At 35.9% G+C, this 26427-nt stretch overlaps 1 protein-coding gene across 1 annotated transcript in view; it reads right to left on the minus strand.

The window, feature by feature from the left end:
• The window catches only part of LOC121417713, a 37939-nt gene extending 28403 nt beyond the window's left edge, over positions 1-9536 (minus strand). Inside the window, exons 1-4 of the mRNA XM_041611450.1 lie at positions 9405-9536; positions 8438-8523; positions 7071-7183; positions 5142-5279 (exon numbers count right to left, since the gene is read on the minus strand). Coding sequence (XP_041467384.1) covers positions 5142-5279; positions 7071-7183; positions 8438-8523; positions 9405-9500 — 433 coding nt within the window. The 5' untranslated portion in view covers positions 9501-9536. The remainder of the gene's footprint in view (positions 1-5141; positions 5280-7070; positions 7184-8437; positions 8524-9404) is intronic.
• Positions 9537-26427: the final 16891 nt, after the last annotated feature.

Consider the following 26427-nt stretch of genomic DNA (forward strand, 5'->3'; position numbering starts at 1 on the left):
CTGTTCTCATCTACTTTCTTAAACTAGTTTTAGTGGGAACCAGTTAAATGAAAACTAGTAATGGGATCAGTCAAAGCGGTCTCGGAAGAAATTTTCCATAGCAGTCTGGAAAACCACCATGCTAAGTGGTTTTCTCGACCGTGCGACTTCACTGAGAGCGTTCCTATAGCAAAAATTTATCCTGGAAATCAGTTCAGGAGATGTTAATGAGAACTCAAGCGAAGCCTGGTACAAGGGAAACCGGTTTTAAAAAGCCGATGAGAACAGGTCTCAGTTTAAAAAGATGCTAATGCTGCAGTCAGACTAAAACCGTCAAACCGACCGACTGCCACTTAAAATAATGGAATAGGCTTGATCGGTCTGGAGATGGTTTCGTTGGTGTGACTGTAGTGTAGGGGTAGATCCAAGAGGATAAGTCAAAATAATTTTGAGGGGACAAATATATTGTGCACAAACAATGCTGTGGCCCCTGAAACAATATTCTGTCTAAAACCAACTGGATCCACCAGTCTAGCATTAGTTGAGAAAATGGTTGCATTGAATTTTATTCTGTAAAACACTTTTGAAATGCACACAAGAAACTCTGAAAAAAGTGTGATATTGAAAGTGACTCAGCAGAACCACTGTCGCTTGAATGGGAGGGAGAGCTAGATCATTTGTCATTACAGATATGCCTGGGGAGTGTGTCACAAGTAGTAAACTTTGACTTAAGAGAGCTGCACTTAAATTTTCAGTTGCATGCTGTATGAATGGCATCACCACATTGGTCGAATTATGCTAAGTGGATGCGCACTACTGCGTATTAATCAATAAGATTGCGTATTACATAAATTCTTTGTGAGACACTTCGCTGGTTTAAAGATTCATAGCATATAGTGGCTTACATATACATATTTCCTGATTCAAACTATGCACAAAAGTGTGCAGTTGCATATGTCTTGAAATGAGAATCAATGCCGACGCAAAATCCCTTGAATTCTCTCTCACCCTGGTTATATGTGCTGGAGATTTTATTTGTGATTCATTTATGTGATTTAGCTTAAAATAAAGAGAATCAATCAATGCTGATGAAAAACTGTTTAAATGCTCTCTGAAATTAGATATATGCGTGTGTTGGAGCTTTCAATTGTGATCCATGTATTATTTCACATAATTTTTTAAACTCAACGAACGCACCTTCTTAGTTTGCCACGGTGGAGAGCTAATTTCACATCTCATTCTGATACACGATTCACACAAATTTTCACAAGTGTGAAGTTTTTTTTTTTTAAGGCCAAGTCCACCCCAAATAAAAAGGTGTTTGATTTTAATGAATAGAAGACAGCAAAGAGCATAATGCTGAAAAATTCATCAAAATCTGACGTACAATTTCTTTACTTTCAATTTCAGATATCATGCAAAAAACAATATGGTTTTATTTGGTGAAATTACATATTTTTTTCAGCTTTAAGTGGCAACAAGAGCTAACAACTACACAGTGGCCCGTATTCTGAGGTCGGGTTAACTTAAAGTCAGGTTTAAAGTTGTGGTTTAAGTATGGATAGCCAATTGTTACATAAATTTCTACGGGTAGAGATATCATATTTCAGCTCATTTGGCTCTCAAATCATTCATAATTGTCAAGGAAGTATAAATAGATGATTGTCTTCACCATCGATGAATCAGGAAAGAGCACAGTAAACATAAGAAAAATACAACTTAATAAAAAATTTGACACTTTTGGCTTCCCATAATTTTAGCAGAGTTAGACCATGGTCTAAGTTAAACCTGATTTCAGAATGCGGGCCAATGTGTCTAGATGGACAAATCTACAATTATAACAATAAATGCCTCAATAATAGGACATTGCCCTCATCACTGAACAGCAACACATCTGCTCCCTCCTATACACCATTCAGCCAGACGACAAGAGCATCAAGTTCTAGAACACCATAGAGACCCATTAAAAGGAAATAATCAATTACCATGTGATGCATTATAGCCCCCTCACCTGTTATCAAATGGACAGAGGCAGTGTGTTAATACTTAATTGAATGAGTAGGGTCCAATACAAATACATACAAGGGCGATAGCTGCAATTGCATTTTGGGCAAGTGTCAATTGCATTAGCTGATCAAGCCATCACTGTGAGGGTGCAATTGTTCTGAAGCAAAGAGCAGAAAATTATTTTTGCTTTTAGAGGTCATATGTAGAATGTAATGGAAATGATGGTCATGTGAGATACATATTGATGAAAATTATGGAGTTTAACTTCTCTTTTATTTAATTCTTCATCATAATCATCACCATCATCATCATCGTCGTCATCATCATCGTCGTCATCATCATCATCGTCGTCCTCATCATCATCACCATCCTCATCATCACCATCATCATCTCCTCCTTCTCCTTCTTTTTTAATTCTCTTTCTATTCTGTCTTCTTCTCTTTCTCCTCCTTCTTCTCCTCCTCCTCCTCTTGCACCACACATCACATTGTCTATTCAATACTTAACAATCTTGAACCCTGATTACCATAAAACAATAGCACTGTTATGGTCTTTGCATCTCTATATCCTTACTTATATACTGTAAAAATAGGCATATGGGCCTTAAATAGGGAATTCAGTATAAATGAATAGGAAACATCATTTGTGGATATATCCAAGCGCCCAGACTGACGACCGAGTGCATAAATGATGACTAGGAAATAATAGCATTGCTTAATAATGAATGCATGCATGACTGCATCTAGGAGACCCTGCAGTGCCAATGATGATTAGAATAATACTTATCCATGAATTTTACATGGGCTATCAAAGCAAATGTATGCATGCATGAGTTGATAGATGATAGGTGCAGTTTTTGCTGTATATGGACCTATGAGGTGAATAAAACATTCGCCACTGATTAACCATTACAAGTATGAAGAAAAAAGTTATAAAAAACCCCTCTCTGAAGCAGTCGTCATTAACGATAATAATGCTCTACACTAGATCCCTATGTGGGCATGACACTGCAAATTTGTAAGATTATTCTTTCGGTCTAGATCTGTCTCTCTCCTCTTACCCTTCATCCCCTCTTTATCTTATTCTCATTCTTTTTCTTATATGATATTCGCAAATGTTACATATGTCCTTGCCATGCTCATTTTTCTTCGCATTACACCAATTACCTATGTTCCCCTGAACATTTTCCTCTGCTTCTGCCCGAGATAAAAAAGAATGAGAGCCTTCCCACTCATTTCCAAGTCAATTTGACAAACAGAAAGAAATCACTTTCCTCTCATGTGGTTGTGTGATGAAAGATGAGACCTGCGCTCTATAAACAGAAGTTAGCTAGCCCGAGACACATTAGACCGACACAGGCTGTGTTCAAACTACAATTTGGTACCCAAGAAACATGGGTTTTCAAAGGCATTTTGTCCATACCATTGCTGCGTTCAAATAAACATCTACCATGATGAAATATGAAATACTGCAAAAGGGGAATTTTTAAACATGATTCTGAATTGAATTATAGTAGCTGAAAATCACTTTAATACGACAGAGATCTGAATTGTGATTCCATGACGAGCATTTTGCTATCCATCCCACGTGCACTGCTTACACTCAAAGGAAATCTCTACTTCCTGTGTCAAGTGGGTGGGCTTGAAATGAGAAAGAATCAGTGTTGATGAAAACCACTTAATGCTATCCCCGGTAACAGATGACCTATACTTCCTGTGTCAATGGGTGGGCTTGAATTGAGGGAGAATCATTGTTGATGAAAAATCCCTTGAATGTTGGCCTATAACCATATTCTGTGTTAGCTCCTTAGCATTTTGATTGGAATTCATGTTCCTGATCGAAGCTTCGGTCAAAGAGCATGAACGCACCTTAACATAATCAAAGGCCATCGCAGATAATCAGAGCTAAGTGACTGTGGAAAGGTTCACCTCATCTCAGCTGTCTTCAAAAGGCTGGCAAGCGATCCAAATATCAAGTCTAATTCCCGTCTGAGTAAATATTTGTTCTCTGTCTTTATGGCGGACTCTTCCCACATCTTCATTCTGTTAGTGACTTTTGCAACCCACCTTCTTTCTCATTTCTCACTTAATCCCCCCTTAATCCACTGAATTGATGTGTTCATCTTGTATTTTTCCGATCAAAATAACAAGTCTCAAATAATAACATTTTCTATTCTAAAAGCCGTATCATACGTAGGATATAATGTCTTCTAATGTCAGTTCATTATAGTAACATGAACCACATAAAGACACCAAACAATTAGAATGATGAGATAGAATAGAGGAAAATGCAGTGTCATTTCAGATAGCTGTTCGTAAATTTTGCGTGAAATTACATAAAATGTTATGCACGACTTGTAATCCTTTTTTACGCTAAGACTATATACTTAGTCCCTATATGGCTGGCTTTAGCAGCTAAGAACATAACAAGTCACGTGTGAAATCATACATTTTTTTTTAAATTGTAAGCTTTATTGAATCAACAATAACCATGAAGGCATGCATAAAGCTGTGCATAAAGTCGATTGTAACTGATGAAGTGGTTTATGAAACACCGCCCGAGAGACCACTGTACAAACTACATTGTGAAAAAATTGCTGGCCTTCAATTTGTACTGATAGTGATAAATCGTCATGGAAATTGATTACCGATATAAAGCTTCAATAAACATCATTTAGAATATAATGATAAGGATTTTGATTAAGATATACAGAGGAGGTGGGCATTTTTATTGCCTTTGGATGATTTTTTTTTGAGTCATCATTCATATGGATGCTCCTTTTCCACTATGATAATGACTTACACAAAACATGCACACTCTCCACACCATCTCCACTCTCAGGTGCCAATGTGTTCACAATGCTGGGTAATTGCATTTATCCTCATACACTAGTGTTACCTATTTAACACCTGGGTTAATAATCATTATCTTCTTTTATCACATATTCATATAAATGATGTTCAAGCAATTTTAAAGCAATCTAGGAAAGTTACAGATATGTTTTTACTACAGGCATCATATTTCAGCTCTCTGATGTCTTTGAAAAGGAGGGATGCTATTAAAGGATTTGAACCACATACCTTGTGGTTCATAACATGGAGACTTGACCACTGGACCACAAGACAAGACAATATCACAATCATGCAACGCCTTACCTGTGTTTGTTTCTTGATCATTCCTTGGACCTTGCATGAAGGCGGAGAGATCGAAACTGGACCCTAGCGAATCGGGACTTCTCTGACGACCGACACCGGAATCGCTGTTCTGACTGTCTTCGTCCTCTGAACCACTACCTGGGATAGGCAAATAATGGTGGAAGAGAAGGTGAGTGACAGAAAGAGAGAAAGATAGAGAGAGAGAATCATATAAAAGTACAGGGGAGAGGAGAGAAAAGTCAATAGATTACTTGAAGAGAATGGAGAGAGTTCAAGTCATCGGCAGAGAGTGAAGAAGGAAAGAAAGACAGACAGAAAGAGCATGAAAGTGAGCACGAAAGGAGGGAAATGAGAGAAGAGAGAGATGCACAGAGAAAAAAAAGGTAAATATAATATTTCCAAAGAAAAAGGAAAGACTTGAGAGAGAGAGATGGTGAAAGAGAAATAGAAATGGTAAGAAAGCAGGGGAATGAAAATATGTGAGATAGAGAGAAAAAGAAAGGGATGGGGAAACAGATATTGGGAGAGATGGAAAAAGTCAATGCAAAAGAGAAAGAAAGACAGAGAGAGAAATAGAAAGAGAGGGAGAGAGAGAGAGAGAGATAAAACAGGATGAGCAATATAGCAATAAGAGCGGAATAGAGATAAAGAGATTAATAAATAGGCCACACAAATGAAGATCAGATGACACAAAGTTATGGTTAATGTACTAGTATTTTAGTCAATTATTTTAGATCGCAATATCTAGAATCATCGCGACTTCAATATCCATCTCAAATCCTATCATTTCGATTCTCGAGTGTCAGGTTCAAGAAAGTAAGGCATGCTTTTATCATCTAACAATTATCGGGAGTTCCACATCTCCCTAAGATAGCTGCATGGGGCATGGCGATGAATTTTTGCATCATTTCAGCGATACACTCGCAACGTTTGATTGCCGGAGGCAGCGGGTATCTGGGCTGACTGATACAAGACCCAAGAAAAACCCATCTTACTCTAAAATAAATGTGACAGTCTGACCCCGAGGGAATCATTAAATCTGTATTCCAACCAGCTGATGTGTACCCTGTAGGGGACATTGGTATAACCGAGTTCCTGTTTCACAGGGCTGTGAGATTGATCATGCAAATGATTTTAATAAGTGCTTGCCTTGATGACTATGTACAATCACTCATAAATATCAATTGTTAGATTGATGGCTAAGCTTTGTGTAACTGGGTACTGGGTTTGAAAGAATATGATCAAATAGCTATTGTACACTTAGTGCTTTCAAGTCCACCAGCAAATAAAGAAGACTTCCTTTTCATCCTTAAACCATGGCTCAACTCTTTGAAAACTAAGAGTAATTGCATGGCAAGTATTATACCTGAGAGTCAAGTATTATGTATTATCTGGCCTCTTTTCCAAAATTATATTTTGAGGATTTTTTTATCGAAGAGTTATATATTGCCTCACTGGAACAAGTGTTACCTAATGCTACATAGAAATTGAAAGACGGTTGACTCTGTATTAACTGAGTAAGACATGACATTTCATCAATGAGAAATACCTATGATGAATAGATTTGGGACATGACTTCAAGCCTATCACATCAATAATCAGCTTGAATTGTACAATATTGAGGAACAATATTTTATGTTACTTTACATGATCTCATTTTACATCAAGAAACATCTAAAATACAGCTATAGAATAAATCTCATGAGAATAATTTAAATAATAATAATAAACATAAATTTGTACATTGCAGCTTTTTTCAGCAGCGCTAGTACAGAGCTTTTTTTTAAATACTTATTTCTATGTGTAAACACAAATTTCTTGATTAAAGAGATATGCTTTCAATTTTAAATTGTACCCCTTTAACCACTGCCTCCCCCCTGCAAAGGCCACCGTGTATTTAAAAGACTTGTTTATACTGTATTAACATACCTCTTTCTTTATCTCTCTTGTAGAGTGAACGCACCACCTTAGCACTGCCAAACCGCCTGAACTTAGCTCTGATTTGGGCATAGAACCATTCGCATGCTCTCACCTGTAGTTCCCTGTATTCACAAATGCAAAACATCAAATGGATTCATCACATTGTATTTTGATGTCACTGATTACAATTAATTGGATAACTTTCAATGAAAATGGAGATTTAAGAATGACTGAGAGAACCAATCCCACAACTAAAATAGATTCTTTCAACTTGCACGTTCGTGTAATAGTCAAAATAATCGCACTCGTAAACATTGAATATTTGTATACAATATGATGTGAAAGGTTAAAAACCCTCCATGTACGATCACCCACTCCCCATCCGGCATTTCATATCAACTTAAATGCAGGTGCACATATCCGAGAGAGAGAGAGCTTCTCGTTGAATAATACAAGAGATTGCAGAGAACGAGCAGGTATCGCTGACCTACCTGCCAGCCACGAGAATACAATATCTCTACCTTAATAACGGTAGTCATGACTGCAAGCATTGGTTACATTTTTGCCACTCTATCTCTTCTCTAATGAGCATGAGTTTTTATGATGCTCAATTATCATGCCAAATTATGTTCTCTAGCCGAGGGCGATGCGAGGCAGACCTTCCATTTCATGCAGCAATGGAGGTGGTTTATATCATTATCTTTGTATTTTGGACACGAACAATGAAAACCTGTACATAAAGACCAATGGAAGACATGGAATTCAGTTTTCATGACCAGGTGGTCTTTAAGGAGGGGTTTACTTGGTGTATTTTCTGATGATAAAAAATCAAAATCAATTATCTGTTATTTATTTATTTTTTTACACAATAATCAGTATAATAATAATAATAATATTCCGCATTTATATAGTACCCAATACATCGGAACGACGTCTCTAAGCGCTTTACAGACATATTATTACCCCGGTCATCGGATCCTTGCATGCCCGCATACAATGTATGCACCTTCTCCACTCCCTGGGGAGCATTCCAACAAGAGTTGCAAGACTCAATTGCTAGGCATACTACATTAAGGCTTTCACATCCTACCGGGTACCCATTTAACACCTGGGTGGAGAGTGGCAAAGTGTGGATTAACGCCTTGCCAAAGGACGCTAGGCCATGGTGAGATTCGAACACACGACCCTCTGATTTCAAGGCGAGAGTCAGAACCGGTACACCATGACGTTTCCACACTATTTGCTTCATCGTCTCCATAAAGTCAATAACAGTTTTGGGCACAATGAGTTTAAGAGTATACTTTTCATTTTCCCATCCAGCTAATGGCATAATAAGTGCAAGTTTAAGAAGAAATAGATATGAACAAAAAACTTACTGTTGTTGTACACAAGCAATACACAAAATGTCCTCCTTTTTCTCTGACTTTGCTCTGCAGTTTTTGCAGATAAAAAATCGGCAAACCTGTAAGAAATAATTTGATATTACTTTATACTAAAATCAAATTTTTACTTAATTTTAAACACATTGAGTGGGACCTTTTATTCCAGTTTGTTTTAATTTCTTTTAATTATTATATAAATATTCAGATATGGCTGCAATACTTCTTCACCTACACACAACTTAATGTAGGGTTTGAATTTGATAACATGTCATTTATAAAATTGGTAAAAATACTATTAATAGAAAGTCTTATAGCTATGTTATATTTTTGACAAATCATTGATGAGCATTAATGAGCAGAAGTCCGCATTTAGTTTCAACTTAGAGAAATTGAAAATAATGTGCTAGTATTTTTTCAAAAGCTTGTTGAAAGTGATTTTAAGGGGAAAAAGCAGATGGAGTCATATGCATGCAAATTTGCTATTGCGGTATATTTACGGCTCTTAAATGTAATTTTGGCAAAACTACAAAACAATGAATGACTACACTCAAAGGTATACAAAGCCAGAGCTGCCAACCTGAACAAGAACATTTCAGTATTTTTAAAGCTGAAAATCAGTATTTTGGCGAGGAAATCAGTATTTTCAAAGAAATACCATGATAGGACAACACATAAAAATGAAACTTGAGAAATCAGTATTTTGCATGAAACCATCAGTATTCTTCTCATTTTTCAGTACTAAATACGGAAAATCCGTACTACTTGGCAGCTCTGCAAAGCCATTGCTAGAAACTTACTTGAATTCCTAAATAATTAGATGCACTAGCTTAACTGGTGTATCCAAGTGGCAATTTTTCATTTGTGCGGTGTATTGTATCATAAGAAATATAACATAACCTGTATCATGTGCATAAAGCAATGAAAATTGGGAGTGGGATATTTTTTACTATTTCCTCCTTACCTGACATTGTATCTTCCTGTTTAAGATGAACCCAAATGATGAAAAGCAGCAGATACAATGCTTCTCGTTGAACTGCTGTTGCCGTGACAACACCATCCTCTTCTGCGCCTCCTCGTAGACGTATTTCTGTAGGTTCCTGTCGGAGAAAGAGAGCACAAGAAAAAAACAGATGGACGAAATGACACTTCTATTTTTTCAGGTCGATATAATATGGTTTGAGACTTTGGGCAGAATTAAGAATCTTCCTCTGATATACACAAATCATCAGATCATTTCCTATGATCAAAGCTATTTAAAGGTCACTAATTCCAGTGGAAGATTGTGAAGCTTTTTCTGAAATAGTTTGTGAGAAATATTACCCTGTTGGGAAATTGAGGGCATGTGTTTAAAGGTAAATGCTAGTTTTGGTAATGATATCCAAATGAGTTTGTACAGAATCCAATGAAATGACCACCAAAGTGTCTGTTTGTATAAATAAAACGTATGTGCCAAAGGATTCTGGAAGAAATTGTGTAATTGCTGAGAAATCAGCAAATAAGCACAGGATTCGGGTAGAGCGTCGGGCCCGACATTCGGAGCAATAATTTTACACTGTCCCACGTGCGCTTATCTGTGTTGGGGATCTTCAGTCTGAACATTTTTTCAGCATAGATTTCAAGATTTCACAAAGTTCAGTTTATGTAACTGTACCAGATCTAGATCCTCGATGACATACTGACAATTAAGCCTTGTTTTACAGACTTTCTCATGAAATCAGTGTTTACTGCAACTACTGGAATTTCTCTTTAATTCAAAGGTGTAATTACCAAGACAATGACAAGTATATCCTTATAAACAGCATATATGTTTTCCTTATTCACAAATATTCAATTTGAATGAACAGCTTGCTTCTGCACTCATAGAGGTATATTATGCCATCTAATTTCAGTGTGCCCCTTTAATACTGTCGTATACAATACAAAATGCATGGTTTAATTCCAACTGTGTATGGAACTAAGATGTCAATCAAACAACATGCATTAGTAAATCCTTTGATAAACAAGCTAAAAATCCAATACAAGATCACTAACAAATACTCAATCAGTACATGCAGACGAAGTGAGCATAGTCCGGTGTCTGCTGCTTATATGCCAAGGTGCTACCGTATTGAACAGACAATCTGCATTATAATTGTCTGGGTCGACGATGTGAATAGCAAAAGCTTTCAGCCTTATATCATTTCCAGTGCTGTGAAATCAATATATTTCTTGGATTCGAGAAACCTGCGTCTAAAAGCAGCGAACAGGCAAGCATGTGTCAAATATCTGACTAATTTTGATGATGAGGCGGTTATTTCATTTATGTGGTCATTTTTTTTTTTGGGGGGGGGTGAAAACATTGGTAAATAATCAGATGAAATAAAGGATGGATAATATTAACAAATTTTGAATACCGCTTGTATATTCTATATTGGTACATTTCCTTAAATTTGTAAATTTTCAGTTATATTATTCAATGAGGCCATACTGTATGTAATGATTTTGTATTATATTTATTTGTTTGTTGGAAATATATTGAATTTGCTTTTTAAATAGCAATTAATTTCACTTAAATTAATTGCATTCTGATTGCTTGAAACCATATATTCTTTCTTAGATCCAAAGATGACATAGTTTAACTTCCTCAATATGGAAAAGCAGCACAATGTCAAGGAATACCAGTAAAACGTTGTCCCGCTGAGTTCCTACAGGAGTTGCCATAAACAGAAACAGGAACAGAATAAAAGTCAATAAATGGAAATATCATCTCCTTTATTATGATGGTGCAAATCTAACCATCGACTACACTAACCATAGACATCCCACTTTCTTCACAAAGTCATATCAGAAGCTAATTTATTCTATTCACGACTATATATTTTCTTTAATACTGAAAACCACAATATACCCCACTAAAATTACATTTCTGAAGATATTCCAATGCAATGAAAACAAATTCTTATAGAAACTTTAGGAAATACAAATAACACCTGCTAAAAAAAAACCTCAAAACAAAACACAAAAAAGTGTTTCGCAAATTCATATTTCTGCAATGAATAAGCATAAGTTGTACTTCATGTTTTGGAAAAGAAATTCCATTATAAATGGCAAATTTCTGCAACTGGCAAACTCCTGTATCATTTAAATTTCATTCCCATATTCTTAACAAAAAAAAAGATTTAGCCTACAAATGAGTCACCTGTTGTTTAGAAAAACATAATTTTTCACACTTAATGTCTTGAACACAGATATTTCTACAATAAACAGCCAATATATCCCACAAATTTAACATTTCTGCCACTGAGCAAAACTTTTGCATTATTTTAATTTCATTCTCATATTCCTATTAAAGATAAATGAAGGGATAAAAATCCACCTGGCATAAAGAAAAAAAAAGCAACAGTTAGATAAGATGACTCATGGCTCAAAAAGTATTAAAATCATGAGTCATTGCATTGCACAACAATACTCCCAGCATCCATAGTTACTGTTTTGAGTGAACACAGATACTAATAAAAAAATACTTTATTCCCTAATGAAACAAACGATTGCTGTTCAAAATGCAAAATATATTGGATATTACTCTACGTACAACTAATGGCATCAACATCATGTTATACAAGCAGAATTATACAATGACGAAAGGTTATACATGTATTGCTGCTGATATTGCTACTGCAGTGTAACATTTTTGACATTTGCTGTAGTCTTGAACAACATGATGAAATATATTCTTATCAGCCACGAAAACTGGGATAGTTTGAAAGACAGAACATGTAAAGCTTGAATGAAATGTTCCAATTACAATACCTTTTCCTGATTCTCTTTTTACGAGGTAAAATATATACGGATCACAATTGAGACAATGGCAAACTGATGTGCAGAGCCTCCTTTCCTTTTAAAAGTATCCAGCGTATTCAATCATGAAATATGAATATGAAATAAATCCAAAGTAATGAATCCGAGAAAAGGATGGATGAGTTCTTTGTTCAGCCGCAAAATGTAATGAAGTCATTTGCAATCCCACATAAGTGACATTTATATATGTAACACTTTTTCTGAAAGCGAATCCTCACCTGAATCCAAAACAGTATCCAAATGAATCATAAATGGCAGAGTAAATACTCCATTCTCTGTCAAATATAAATCTAATTGCCCAAACTGGTGAGAATTTATACAAGATCTGTTTTTTCCCCAAAAATACAAATCTGCTATTTCAATACCTTAACAAAAAACAGACTCCCGGACTGGCTGTGCACTCACTGGCATAAATGCATTCTGATGACAATATCTCATGGATGGTGAATATATTGTAAACATAATCCAAAAATCCAATCAAACACAACCCAGAACAAATAATAATAATTTTCATATAGAGCAGGGGGAACTGTCAACTTCTCAAGGGATACTGCATAAAAGCAATAACGTCTTTCTCTTTCGGAAGGGGCGAGGATGCAGAGAGCTGCAACACTGGGAATATTAGAAATCCTCATCTTATTTTCCCTTGCTGATAAACAGATTCTTGAGTGGAAAATGCATGCATATACTTGAGCACACGTCAACTTACTCTTCCCACCCACCCAAAAAATGGTAAAAAAATCTGTAGTTTGAGGGAATTGATTGAAGTTGCTTGTTCATGTTTGTTTGTTGTATTTTAAAACTTGTGTACATGTTCTGTTTGTATAATGTAAGCTAAGTACATCCGGCTCGTGCCCCCTTTTTTTGAGAGGCCCTACAAATATTTTGAGGGGAATATTTCAAACATACGCAAGTGAGGACCTTTTTTTTTTGCTTGTCAATTTTTTCTTGGAAGAAATTGACCTTGATTTGGTAGTGAAGACATTTATGTTTTGTTGCTTGTCAAAATTATCCTGTACAAAATGCCCCCCCCCTGGAAAATCCTGGGTCCACCCCTGCTACAGATAAATTCAGATGCAAAAATTCAACGTCTGTGTTGTATGTAGGCATCTGGATCATCATATGCAATGCATGCGCAGGAAAGGATTGTCAAGAGCACATTTATCCATCTCATATGGCAATTCAATATTTGTTAAGATGAAGCTTGTCAACGATAAATACACTCCAAACATTGAAGGATGCATTTTGATATATTCATGGGAGAGATTGGAAGTGTGCCGCTAAAAGGTTTGGGGTTCAGCGAAAGGGGAAGGTGAGGAAGGCCATATAGGCAGCATTACAAGAAACCTTTTGCTTTCAGCCAATCGGATACAAGGATTTCAGTAGCTTATAACTAATAGTCAGTAAAAAAATCACTATTTGTTTCATGAAATGCCATCTTTGTATATTCTTAAGATAATGAAATAGCTAGACTACCCATTTCCTTGATTTTTTTTACAATAATGTGTATCTATTCAATTTTTTTTAACAAGAAGAAACCTCTACTTTTGACAAAATCCCATGTCAAAAAATCACTATTTGTTTCATGAAATGCCATCTTTGTATATTCTTAAGATAATGAAATAGCTAGACTACCCATTTCCTTGATTTTTTTTACAATAATGTGTATCTATTCAATTTTTTTTAACAAGAAGAAACCTCTACTTTTGACAAAATCCCATGTCTATTACATATAATACTATTTTGCTGTTCTGCAAATGCACTAGGAAGAAAGGTTTACCCAACAGAGTTAAAAGGGAACATGCATGGTTATTGGGTACAAGAACACCTAATGCCGAGTCAGTTTTATGCAATGTGTAAAAATTATGTCCATGAAATGTGCCTTATTACTCAACCAACATACATGTTCTTTTTATATTTTTACTCAACCTTTATCAGTGATGACCGATGAATGAAAAGACCAATGTAAATTCACTTTCAATATCAAACACGGATATTAAAATAATTCTTCAGCTTTGTGATGTATGGCTTAGATACTAGTGAAAAAATGCTGGCAGCGATCATGGCGACCCATAACATGACACGATGTTAACATGAACCAGTATTTGTGCAAAGCTTAGCTGATAGCTGTTGGCACATTAATACAACATTATACTGATATCTAGCAGCCAGAGCGAAAACTTCACCCACAATAAATTACTAGATATGCATCCCCTCATGAAAAATGATATGCCAATCAACAAATGCATATATCGGGCACTCGGATGATTTATATACTTGCCGATCCATCGTGCTGGTCTTGAGCCGACAGTGCCGCCATGCAACATGTCTGCCGAGAGAATCCGGCGACGGGCACCTTTGCTCCCGATCGGCGAGTGATTTGGCATGACTCACACAGACTTGAATATTTAATAAGGCTTTCACTTTCTACATGAAGACCTTTTACCTTAATGGGTTAAATGAGAAAAATACAGGCTTATCTTGCTAACAGGAGAATACGGGGGAAATTAGAAATCTGGCTCTCTCTCTCTCTCTGTATCCCGCTTCTTTAGCCACATCAGGGATGCTTCTTAATGAGTGATGTCGTTTTCCTAATGCTAATTTATTTAATTCATTTGCATTTAGAATCTGGTGAATGATAAAAAAATGCCATGCCATGATGTACATTTCTCTTCCTTTTAAAAAAAAAATCAATGAGTCTTATTAGAGGGAGGAAGGGAGAGGGACAAACAAAACTACAGACTCCTTTTGCTGACAACCCTTAATCCTTTTCAAAATAAATTCCGATTTGACAAAGCGAATTTGTTTTTCTTTTGAAGAATTCAATGTGTATAACAGAAAAATCATGGTACATATTTTGGGTGAGACTTACTCCCCCCCCTCCCTACACTTCCCTCCTTAAAAAAACCCAAAGAATATCAATTCTGCTGATTCAATTTAGCTTACATGGACAGCGGTAAGAAAAATATTGTAAAAAAATCAATGAAGTAAGAAAATGAAATTGGAAAAACTTGTTTTGGTGACACCCTTTCACCCCTGTTGAATTTTCTCACTCATCCTTTACAACAATGAAATATCAAAACATCGCGATGTGTATAGCATTATTAACATCTTTAATGTTTTGAGACCATAACCTTACAAGGTTATAACTCAAATGAGAGTAATTACAAGTAATGCCATTTTAGCCAATGGCTACAGAATTACATGCTCCATTAATCACTTTCCTGGAGACATCCAATAAATGCGATCATTACAGTCAGACTCCATGTTAAGTAATCTGCTTAACCTAATCTTAGGTTAATTAGCTGATTGAAATTATTTGTCCTCATCAGCCCTCTGAGGTGAGATGGAATCATTATTATTGTTGTGGTGTCGTGGTTCAGTTACTTGACTCTTAAACCAAGGTTCGAGGGTTCAAATCCCACCCGGTGCTAATGTTCTTTGGAAAGGCACTTATCCACATCTGTCACTCTCCACCTAGTTGTAAAATTGGTACCCAGTAGGATGTAATGTGAACGTCAATGTGATTTGATTGGCACGTGTGCACCGTTAATAGTTACCAGGTCAGGATGCCCCCCCATCCCCCCAGGGGGTGGAGATGGTGCACTTTTTTGTGTGGAACAGTGATGGATCCGTCATTGCATTATAAAGAGCTCACACAGAAATTTGACAAAAAATACAATTATCATGGCAACAATGGCCCTAGCATGCAGGATCTCAAGTCCATCTACCATCCAAGTGTGGTTGAAAAGTGACTTATGGTTGCGGAGAAAGAGAGTCTTGCATGTAAACTTTAATGTTGACCTGAAGATGACATTTGACCATACCATGTTACATGCAACTACAGCATAACATGCAGGTACCCTAAATCCATCTACCATCCAAGTTTGGTTGAAAAGTGACTTACGGTTGCAGAGTTAGGTGTCATAAGAGAGTCTTGCATGTAAACTTTAACATTGACCTGAAAATGACCTTTGACCTTACCATGTGACCTCCGACTGCAGCATAACATGCAGGTATCCCAAATCCATCTACCATCCAAGTTTGGTTGAAAAATGACTTACGGTTGCAGAGTTAGGTGTCATAAGAGAGTCTTGCATGTAAACTTTGATGTTGACCTGAAAATGACCTTTGACCTTACCATATGACCTCCACCTACACCAAAATCAATAGGCTTCTTTGCTATACCATACTCAACCTTCATGCCAAATTTGAAGACGATCGGAGAAGAAATGCAGCTGATAGAGCGCTCACAAGGAAATCTCTGCGGCGGCGGACACTGCGCAACGAGGCCAAATCCATAGTATCCTCCGAACTCTGTTCGGGGATACAATTACAATGCAAAGTGCTTAAGACACTTCAGTGCTTGACTACTGTTGTCATTTTTATTATCCCAACTGACTCAATGTATAATCATTATCACTATCATAAACCTTTATGATTACCATTACCAATACCATATTATTATCATTGTCATTATTATTTTCACAAATTACATCATTTTTTATTATCATCATCAATTTTATTTTGATCATTTTCTACCACCACAATTCATCATTATCATCATCATCATCATCATCATCACCATCATCATCTTCATCATCATCATCATCACCATCATCATCTTCAGCATCATCATCATCGTCATCATCATCATAATGTGAATATTGTAATTTGTCATCATATACCCCTTTCATAAACCCAATTAAAATGAATTAGGCGGCTAATAGCAGCATCGAGATAAGATTTAGAGTTTATGAACGCATTTCCAAATAATGCGGATAATTGCCATGGTGCGGTCACAAGGTCACCCTTTTCCAACATAACCGCATCGGAGGGGGCGTGTCCAGTTGTCATGGCGATTATCCGCCTTTTTCAGGACGGGCGCTCGTAAAAATAATGCGGCTTATTTTCAGAGTTTATGAACGCAATTTTTATTGAATTATCCGCATTACTCTTAGGCGGCTAATTGGAGGATATGTTTTTGAAAAGTGTCATAGTTATGAGTTTTACTATTCAAATAACCTAAAGATCATTTATTCCTCTAGCATCTGTCCTTACTGGGAATGCACAATTCTAATTAGACATGCATATTGGTTAGAGAGACAGTGACTAGTCAAGCTTGCACTTCGTTCTAGGAAAGGAAACTGTCTTGCGTCCTTGAAAGAATTGACTTTGTAATTATCAGCTGGAAAGAGAAAATTTCAATTTCAAAATGCTTTCATCTGATGGTGTTTGAAGATATTTTTAAAAGATATTGCTGACATTATTGTTAATGCACAAAGAATGTACCATGAAATGGGTTTGATTAAAAAAAACATTTGTTTCCATTAAAACACAATATCACAACATCACTTTAGTTAAGATTGTGTTTAGACAGACCTATATGATGGTTTAGTTCATAAACAGCATATCTCACTAAGGAGTTGAAATCACATATTAAATGTTTGTCTCTCTCGAGTCTGAACAAAAATAAACACGATACTCACAAGAATTTCAAATACTGCTATTGGGCGATTCCATAAGTGTTGTACGGGACATTTTGACAACAATTTCGAGTTTCCTACCCCAATGCTTGAGCAATAAAATATTCTTTTTTGTCAATGATAAAGCTATAGTGGGTAGTCATGTGATAAACTAATAACCAACACAAAAAATTGATTATGGGTAAGTTATTGGTGAAAATGTTGTGTGTCGTATGGGACGCAGAAATGTCCCGTACGACACGCAACATTTTAAGCTCTAATTCACCTATGGACAACATATTTTTGTTGGTCAGATTTTGCATGCCTACAGCAGTACTTTATTATTACCACAAAGCAAACTGAAGTTCTTTGTTCGTGTGGACAGCAGGTTGAAAAATAGTGTGATAATGGCTGATTTTTCTAGCATGGAATTGCCCTATTTAGCAATGTGAGTTTCAGAATGATCACCTATTAAAACACCCTTGGTGAAGCAGGAAGAGAAAAGAGAGAGAGACAGAAGTAGATGGAGAAAGAAAGAAACAGAGAAAGAAAAGGAGAGATAGAGAAAGACAGGGGAGGGAGTTGATGGATTGAAAAAGGGAAGGAGACCAGTGGAGGTGGTGGGAGAGATGGAGAAAGAGGGAGGGAAAATACAGAGAGGGAGAAAGAGAAAAAGAGAGGGAGACACAGAATACACTGAGAGGAGAGATTCTTGATGGAGTTTGAGAGTGGTAATAAGCTCATGTTACCATGATTTATTGGTGTAGTTCTGACCGGTCTGAGCGAACCTCATTAAAGCTCTCATAGGAATCAAATGACCCATCGTCATGAATAATCAAATACCTTCAATGTATACAAGAGAGAGAGTGAGAGATGAGGGAGGCCGCTGTTTTTCAAAACAGCTCCCATGCATCCGAAGTGCTACTATCCACAACACTATGCACATTGAAAGTTTTCTTCTCGTATTTTCTTTTCCATTTTAGAAAGCAATAATTTTGCAGAGAGCAATAATTTTGACTGAAGCCTTTAAAAATTATGGTTATCTCTTACCATCAAAGATATTAGATTGAAGATTTTTTTAATATTTAGTTCATATCTATTTATTAATATGACACACACTTGGGTCATGATTTTTTTTATTTGAAAACTATGCATATTTTGTGGCAATTGCAACATCTAGCGTAACTCTTGAATTTTTGTTCAGGAGTGTAAAATCCATTATTTGATTACAGCTATTCAATGCAATTCAAAGCTTCTGTTTAATTTGATCAATGCAGGAAACGTCTCACGTAGACTTGCACTGATGAATGCTTGCAGCAGAAAAGTACACTTGATAGCAAATACATCAGCAAGCCAGCACATGTGTAAATATTTCTTGCCCCGCACCGAAAACCGCTGAAATAACACATTTCTATCAATGAATAAAACAACTCTAATTGATTAATTTTTTGCCTCATACAAAATGTTTATGGCAAATTCAGACATGACTGCTGTGAAGTTATTAAAAATTTTGATTGATATGAATAATTGAAATAATGAAATTTAATTTTTGAAATGTTCATATAACTTAGTGACTATTTCAATTTTCAGTCCTCACACTGAAAATATAACATTTTTTTTCAAATCAACTTCAATCATGTCAAAAATATCTCCCATGGTCTCAAGAATAAGAGACCAGGAGCCCGTTGCAGAAAGAGTTGCAATCAATCGCAACTCTAAAAATCATGCGCAACTATATTTTCAACCAATCAACTGCGCGCATTTGGGACTTGCAATTGATTTTTTAACTTGCGTTTAAACGGAACTCTTTCTGCAACGGACCCCTTGTCTAACAAGAAAAAGTAAAGCATACAATTTACAAATAATGTATAGTATAATTAGTACTGAGTTATGTGCTGAAATGTCACAATTTGTGCCCTAAATTCATTAAAAGACCAATTTATATTTGGTCCTTAAATCAAATCATGGCAATTAGTTTGACCAAACCTGATACGATATGGACATGTCATTAAAGTCAGGTATCTTAATATAGATCTCTTCTTTTTTTTTTTCATTTTTAAAACCCGATGATACATGGACACCGAGACAATGTTAAGTATGAAGTCACACTTCATTAAAATGAGTCTAAATGGCCCAAAACTTCCAAGAAAAACTTTATGATCTTATACAAATTTAAAGCCTAGAAACATTTGGTTGAATGGAAAGCAGAATATCTCATAAATCTGAAAATAGTGGGTTACCATTGTAACACAGGTATGCACAGCATCATTTGGAATTTCATCCAAGAAAGCATCATGCATTTACACATCTGTGGGATTTTCACGATTCCCTGGAAATTCATTTGACTTTATAATTCTTTTCAAGGTAAACTTCGCATGATGTTGGAAGTATGGCTGATTGAAGTTGAAAGAATATTACACAGATCATACCATCGATGTGAAAAATAATGGAGCATGTTGAAATGGAACTTCAGCAATAGCAGCTATGAATGATGATGCAACAGTCTGAAAATATTACTACAGCAAGCTAAAATTGTTACAAATGTGTGTCTATGAACCATCACCCCCCCCCCAAAAAAAAAAAAATAATAATAAATTTTGCACAAGGCCAATGCTGGTTTTACTCTATATGATTTATCTTACATTAGTCATAATTCAATAGATGAAAGCCAGGCTGGGAAATTAGTCAAATAATGTTCGTCAAAAATTGTTTGCAATATGAGTACAATACCAAATAAAATAATAAGAAAGTGCAAATCAATTTTCTTCTTCTTCATCTTCTTCTCCTTCTTTTTCTTTCTTTCTTTCTTTCTTTCTTTCTTTCTTTCTTCCTTCTTCTTCTTCTTCTTCTACTTCTGTGTAGTCTGCTTTCCTTAATCCTGAATATTCTTGCAGAACTTGGGGAAGTGTGTGTCACAAGGTTAAATCGCATACATGTGCCAAATATATACATGGTGCAAGTAAAAACAGGTATGGATCTAGCTGTTGTTGCCTTAAAATACAGACCATCATGGATGTCCAATTGATGCAATCTCACATTGTAGGCCCACGTAACCTACAGCCTACGCTCTAATGTAAACACCAAATGAATGGATTGCATGTGATAAGAGGGTACATACAATATCCCGTGTAATTAAATGTGCATTATATACATGGAAAGACTACGAGGTCATATGGTAAAACTCAAGTAGGTCATGTGAAAAATAAATGACCATTCATGTCTATGATCTCTCTACCTTTCGAGCATGAAGTTAATATTCTAATGGAAATATGGCAAGGTCAAAGAAGTATTTAAAGGCACATGTGTCACGGTTTGTTCTGCTTTCTGCATTATTTCTCTATATCGTCAGTGATTTTACGAACGACATAAACCTAATTTTTTGTCAATTTTTTTTGCATTTTCTGACCATCATTAACTTGATAGAATGACCAAATTTCACATCAAAATTTGAATTATTTAAAGGAGAAGAGTAAATTTTGCAAAAAAACGACACATACCACTTATTTGATTTTATGAAATAGCACAAATGATTCTGTACTGAAGCAGTCTCCGGAGTTGCACGTAGAGGTCAATTACCCGACCAAACCCTACCCAGGTGTTGCTCATATGCATTGCATAATTTTACGAACTGGCTCAAACTGTGGTTTGTGCAGCTAAAAACAATGCGCATGGTAGGCATTATTTTACGAAGTGACCTTAATCCTACTTACTACTTTTATATCTACTACTTCTAAATTTACTACTTCTACATCTACTACTTCTACATCTACTATTTCTTCATCTACTACTTCTACATCTACTACTCCTACATGTGCTACCTCGATATCTACTACCTCTACATCTACTACTTCTACGTCTACTAATTCTACATCTACTATTATCCATCTACTACTTCTACATCTACTACTTCTACGTCTACTACTTCTACTTCTACTTCTACATCTACTACATCTACATTTAATACTTCTACATCTATATTTCTAAATCAACTACGTCTGTACATCTACTACTGTTACATCTACTACTTCTACATCTACTACTATCCATCTACTACTTCTACACCTACTACTTCTATATCTATACTTCTAAATCTACTATGTCTGTACATCTACTACTTCTACGTCTACTACTTCTACATCTACTACTTCTACATCTACTACTTCTACATCTACTTCTACACCTGCTACTTCTATATCTATACTTCTAAATATACTATGTCTGTACATCTACTACTTCTACATCTACTACTTCTACATCTACTACTTCTACATCTACTACTTCTACATCTACTACTTCTACATCTACTACTTCTACATCTACTACTTCTACATCTACTACTTCTACATCTACTACTTCTACATCTACTACTTTTACATCTATATTTCTAAATCTACTACGTCTGTACATCTACTACTGTTACATCTACTACTTCTACATCTACTTCTACACCTACTACTTCTACATCTATATTTCTAAATCTACTACGTCTGTACATCTACTACTTTTACATCTTCTACTTCTACATCTACTATTATCCATCTACTACTTCTACATCTACTACTTCTACACCTACTACTTCTATACTTCTAAATCTACTATGTCGGTACATGTATCTACTACTTCTACGTCTACTACTTCTACATCTACTACTTCTACATCTACATCTACTACTTCTACATCTACTATTATCCATCTACTACGTCTACATCTAATACCTATACATCTATACTTCTAAATCTACTATGTCTGTACATCTACTACTTCTACATCTACTACTTTTACATCTACTACTTCTAAATCTACTATGTCTGTACATCTACTACTTCTACATCTACTAATTTCTACTTCTACATCTACTACTTTTACATCTACTACTTCTAAATTTACTACTTCTACATCTACTACTTCTACATCTACTACTTCTACTACTTCTTTATTTACTTATTCAGCATCTGCAGATGTTGATTGTTTTCCTGAACACTACTTGGTCAAAAAATCATAAATATGACCCATTTTCCTCCTTGAATAAATCTTCCTACCCAGGAACAAGAGTGAACCTCTAGCATACCCCCCCCCCCCCGGAACAAAAAAAAATTTAAGGAAGTTACTATATGCTGACTACATGCAGGAAGAATGAAACTCTAGCATACCCCCCCCTCCCCCTGGGGACAAAATCAAATCAAAAGGAAGTTTTTCTCCTTCTGACTACATGCAGGTGGAATTGATAGTATTGCGTTTCCCCGATCGTCTCACACCTCCAGTTTGGAGGACGATGCAGGATTATCCAAGGAAGAAAGAATCGAAGACGTTGCAGAGGGGCACATTCAGGGTGCTCATATATGCTACATGATACCCACAATGCAATGCACAGGACCAAGTCGGGAGGAATTGCATCATTAACAACACTCACTTTCACACAACATGACCGAATATCAATATGTCCAACAAGTTTTTAAGAGATGTTTTCTTCTTTTTCATCTTGTTTAACAATAATTTCTGTTATTTATAACTAATGTATGATATTTCTCATAGTTTTCTTTCCTCTAAATTTTCTTCTATTGTTCTACTTGTCAATCCTTTTGTTCTTGATCTTCTCAATTTTTATTTCTTCATTATCATCACCATTTACTATTTTCTCCTTCCCATTTTTTTCTCTTTTTCATCATTTCTTTTTTATGACTCATCTTTCGAAATGTCTCTTGAAAATATGGTGAGACAAAAGAACATCTCATGAGATGTGCAGTGAAATCAGAATGATAAAATAATGTTGCGTTGATTGTGTTTGGGAATAAAAACAAGCAGATGATGATGAAGACAAATATTTTCTCAACAAAAATGTTAAACTCAACGTTAGAAAGCAATACCAATTACTAACGACTGCAGAAGAAAACGTAAATATAATCATTCTCCTTTGTGTGAGCCAGCGCTTGACTCGCTCTACGACAACGAACACGCACGCCCGTTTGAAGCAAATCACCAACCTGTAGCTGCACAATCAACCAAATTTCAGCCACATCGCAATTAGGCATTGCCTCAACGTAATATTGACTGATTGTTCTGGCCTTCATTGCATATGAAGCTGACAGTGTAGCCTCCCTGATAAATGCCTGGGCATCCAAATTGGAGAGTTTTTCTGGAATACGGTCCAGCAAGTTGATGAAATCCACTATTAATTCAGCTGACGAGGATGTGCTGCACATCTACATATTTATGCATGAACGGAGAATGATTCTAAAGCGAATTGAGTGGTGCGTGCAAAGAGCCATTATGCAATCTACATGATCTCCATCCGTATACAGTATACACCATTAACATACTATGATTGAACTCTGTTGAGTCCATTTGTTGCCATTGCCACAAATGAAATGCTTTTTGGTGCTTCTTTGCAGGGAGAGCTGTATTAATTTTGCAATAACCGATGACAGATTCTTTTCATGATCCATCTTTCCACATCAATTATTGACAAAGTCTTTAGAAAGTAAATGCAGAGATGTCAATGATATTAATTTATCTATATGAGATAACTTTATATCAAATAAATATGTGCATATAATGATAATAACAATAATAATGGTATATTTACCCAGGGTAGCCACTTCAGTTCCGAAAAACTGTTCTCCCAGTGGGCCCTGCTATTATCATTACCCGGCTAAGCTAGGCTGACTATTCAGGTATTTATACATTAAAAAGACGGAACACTTTTCCAACCTATCCCCCCAAATAAATAAAATAAGAAGAAGAAAATACATGTACATCCAAATTATATTATTTTAAAAGCAGGCTATTACTCACCAAAATGAATAAAATAATGAATTTGAAGAGAAAGAGAAAGTGATAAAAAGAAAGAAAAATATAGTTAAGAAAGAGACAGTTAAATAGGAAGCAAGAAAGGAAGGTAAATAAAAAGAAAGAAACAAAAAGAAAGAGATGGATAGATAGATAGATAGATAAAGATAAAGATGGAAAAAGAGAGAAAAAGAAAATGAACAGCTCAAAAAGGAAGGGGGACAAAAATGTCTATCCTGTTCCCTACTCTTACTATTCAAATTATTTCAAACGTCGGTTAGATCTTTGTTGAGTATGATCAGAAATGAAAGCTTGACACACGTGGGTTGGGAGACTGTCTCCAATAGTTGATTCTAAACTACAAGACATGTATGCAGGCCTCACAATGTACCTAGAACAGGCCCCCTGGAGTCGGCTGCAAGATCGGGGTAAATTATGCAATTGTCTTGCCTCAGGCCTTCCCTGGGTTGTATAAATAGGGATCTGACTACAGAAAGCTAGGGAATATACATGCAAGGAAGCACGTATGCCACCATTGAAATCTTTTTTTTTTTTACTTTTTACTCTTTGAAACCTTCCAAAATATTGAAGCTATTAGCTTTGCTTTTGTCTGCACTAATTTATTACATTTAGTCATTCTCAATTGACATGTTTGTTTACATCACTTACTTTACTTTGCACAAATTTACATGTTTCTAATTCAATGGTAAAAACCTTTCTACAAAAAGCACAAAAAATGATAATGACCCGTGTGTTTGCTGCTTGGTAGAGCGTCCGTCTCACCAACCGGGAGGTCGGGAGTTCAAGCTCCAGCCGTGTCAGACAAATAGATAAAGAGATGGGAGTCTCTGTTACCCTGTTTGGCGTTCAAGGCGCACCCCCTAAAAAATGTCCAAGATCCTCAAGTGTAAATTATTCATTTTTACTGCGTACTACATAATTGTCACCCTCACCTGTTATTTGCTCATAAAGTTATGCAACAAGCAAAATTGATGGATTTCTACATCTTGGGCTCAGAAAAAGTATTGATTTTCGTGAAAAATGGGACAGGATCATATGCTTCATACTTATATTCTTGAGATGGTCTTAAGACTTAAAACATGAAAATAGACCATCAATCAGTGTTCCCAGCTTTCGAAGAAAATAAACTTCCCTCATTTTTTCCCTGATGTAGTATTTTTTTTTTATACAATTCCCTGATTTTTCCCTGACTTGAAAAAATTAAATAATTTTCCCTGATGGGCTGGGAACCCTGTCAATTGGATATTAGTTCCAAGAGTTAAAACAGAATGTGCACCTGAGCCCTTCCTCATGAATTATTATACAGTTATCAGATCTGATATTCGGCAATTACCATGGCAACGATGGAAACGAGAGAGGGATTGCAGATGGAAGGATGGTGAGAGAGAAAAGCTCATCCATCATCTCCAATATAAATCTACTTCCCATCAGAAGAAAGTAATGAGCCGCAAGCAATGATACGTTGAAACACATTAAATATACATGCAATGATTATCCCTCACAGGGAACCTTTTCATATTAGCTTGTTTCATTGAAGAAAAAAAGTGTGTTTTATTGTGTAGTATTCGGTGAGAGTCTGAGAAAATATGAATAAAAAGTAGAATAGCTTTCAACTTCGTATCATGATACTCTCTAACATAATAATGATGATAATAATAATGATGATAATAACAATAATAACCGCATATTTCCCCAGGGTAGCCTCTTCAGTTTGGATAACCGTTTTCCCAGCAGGCCCTGCTATTATCATTTACCGTCTTTAGCTTGACTACCTATATAGACTGCATTCATGGCCGAACGCAGTACGGGGACTTCACCCCCCCCCCAGAATTTTTAAACTTTTATTTTTTTCATGAAAATATTCAAATATTAATC

This window comes from Lytechinus variegatus, chromosome 1, assembly GCF_018143015.1.
Source record: "Lytechinus variegatus isolate NC3 chromosome 1, Lvar_3.0, whole genome shotgun sequence".
Taxonomy (NCBI): domain Eukaryota; kingdom Metazoa; phylum Echinodermata; class Echinoidea; order Temnopleuroida; family Toxopneustidae; genus Lytechinus; species Lytechinus variegatus.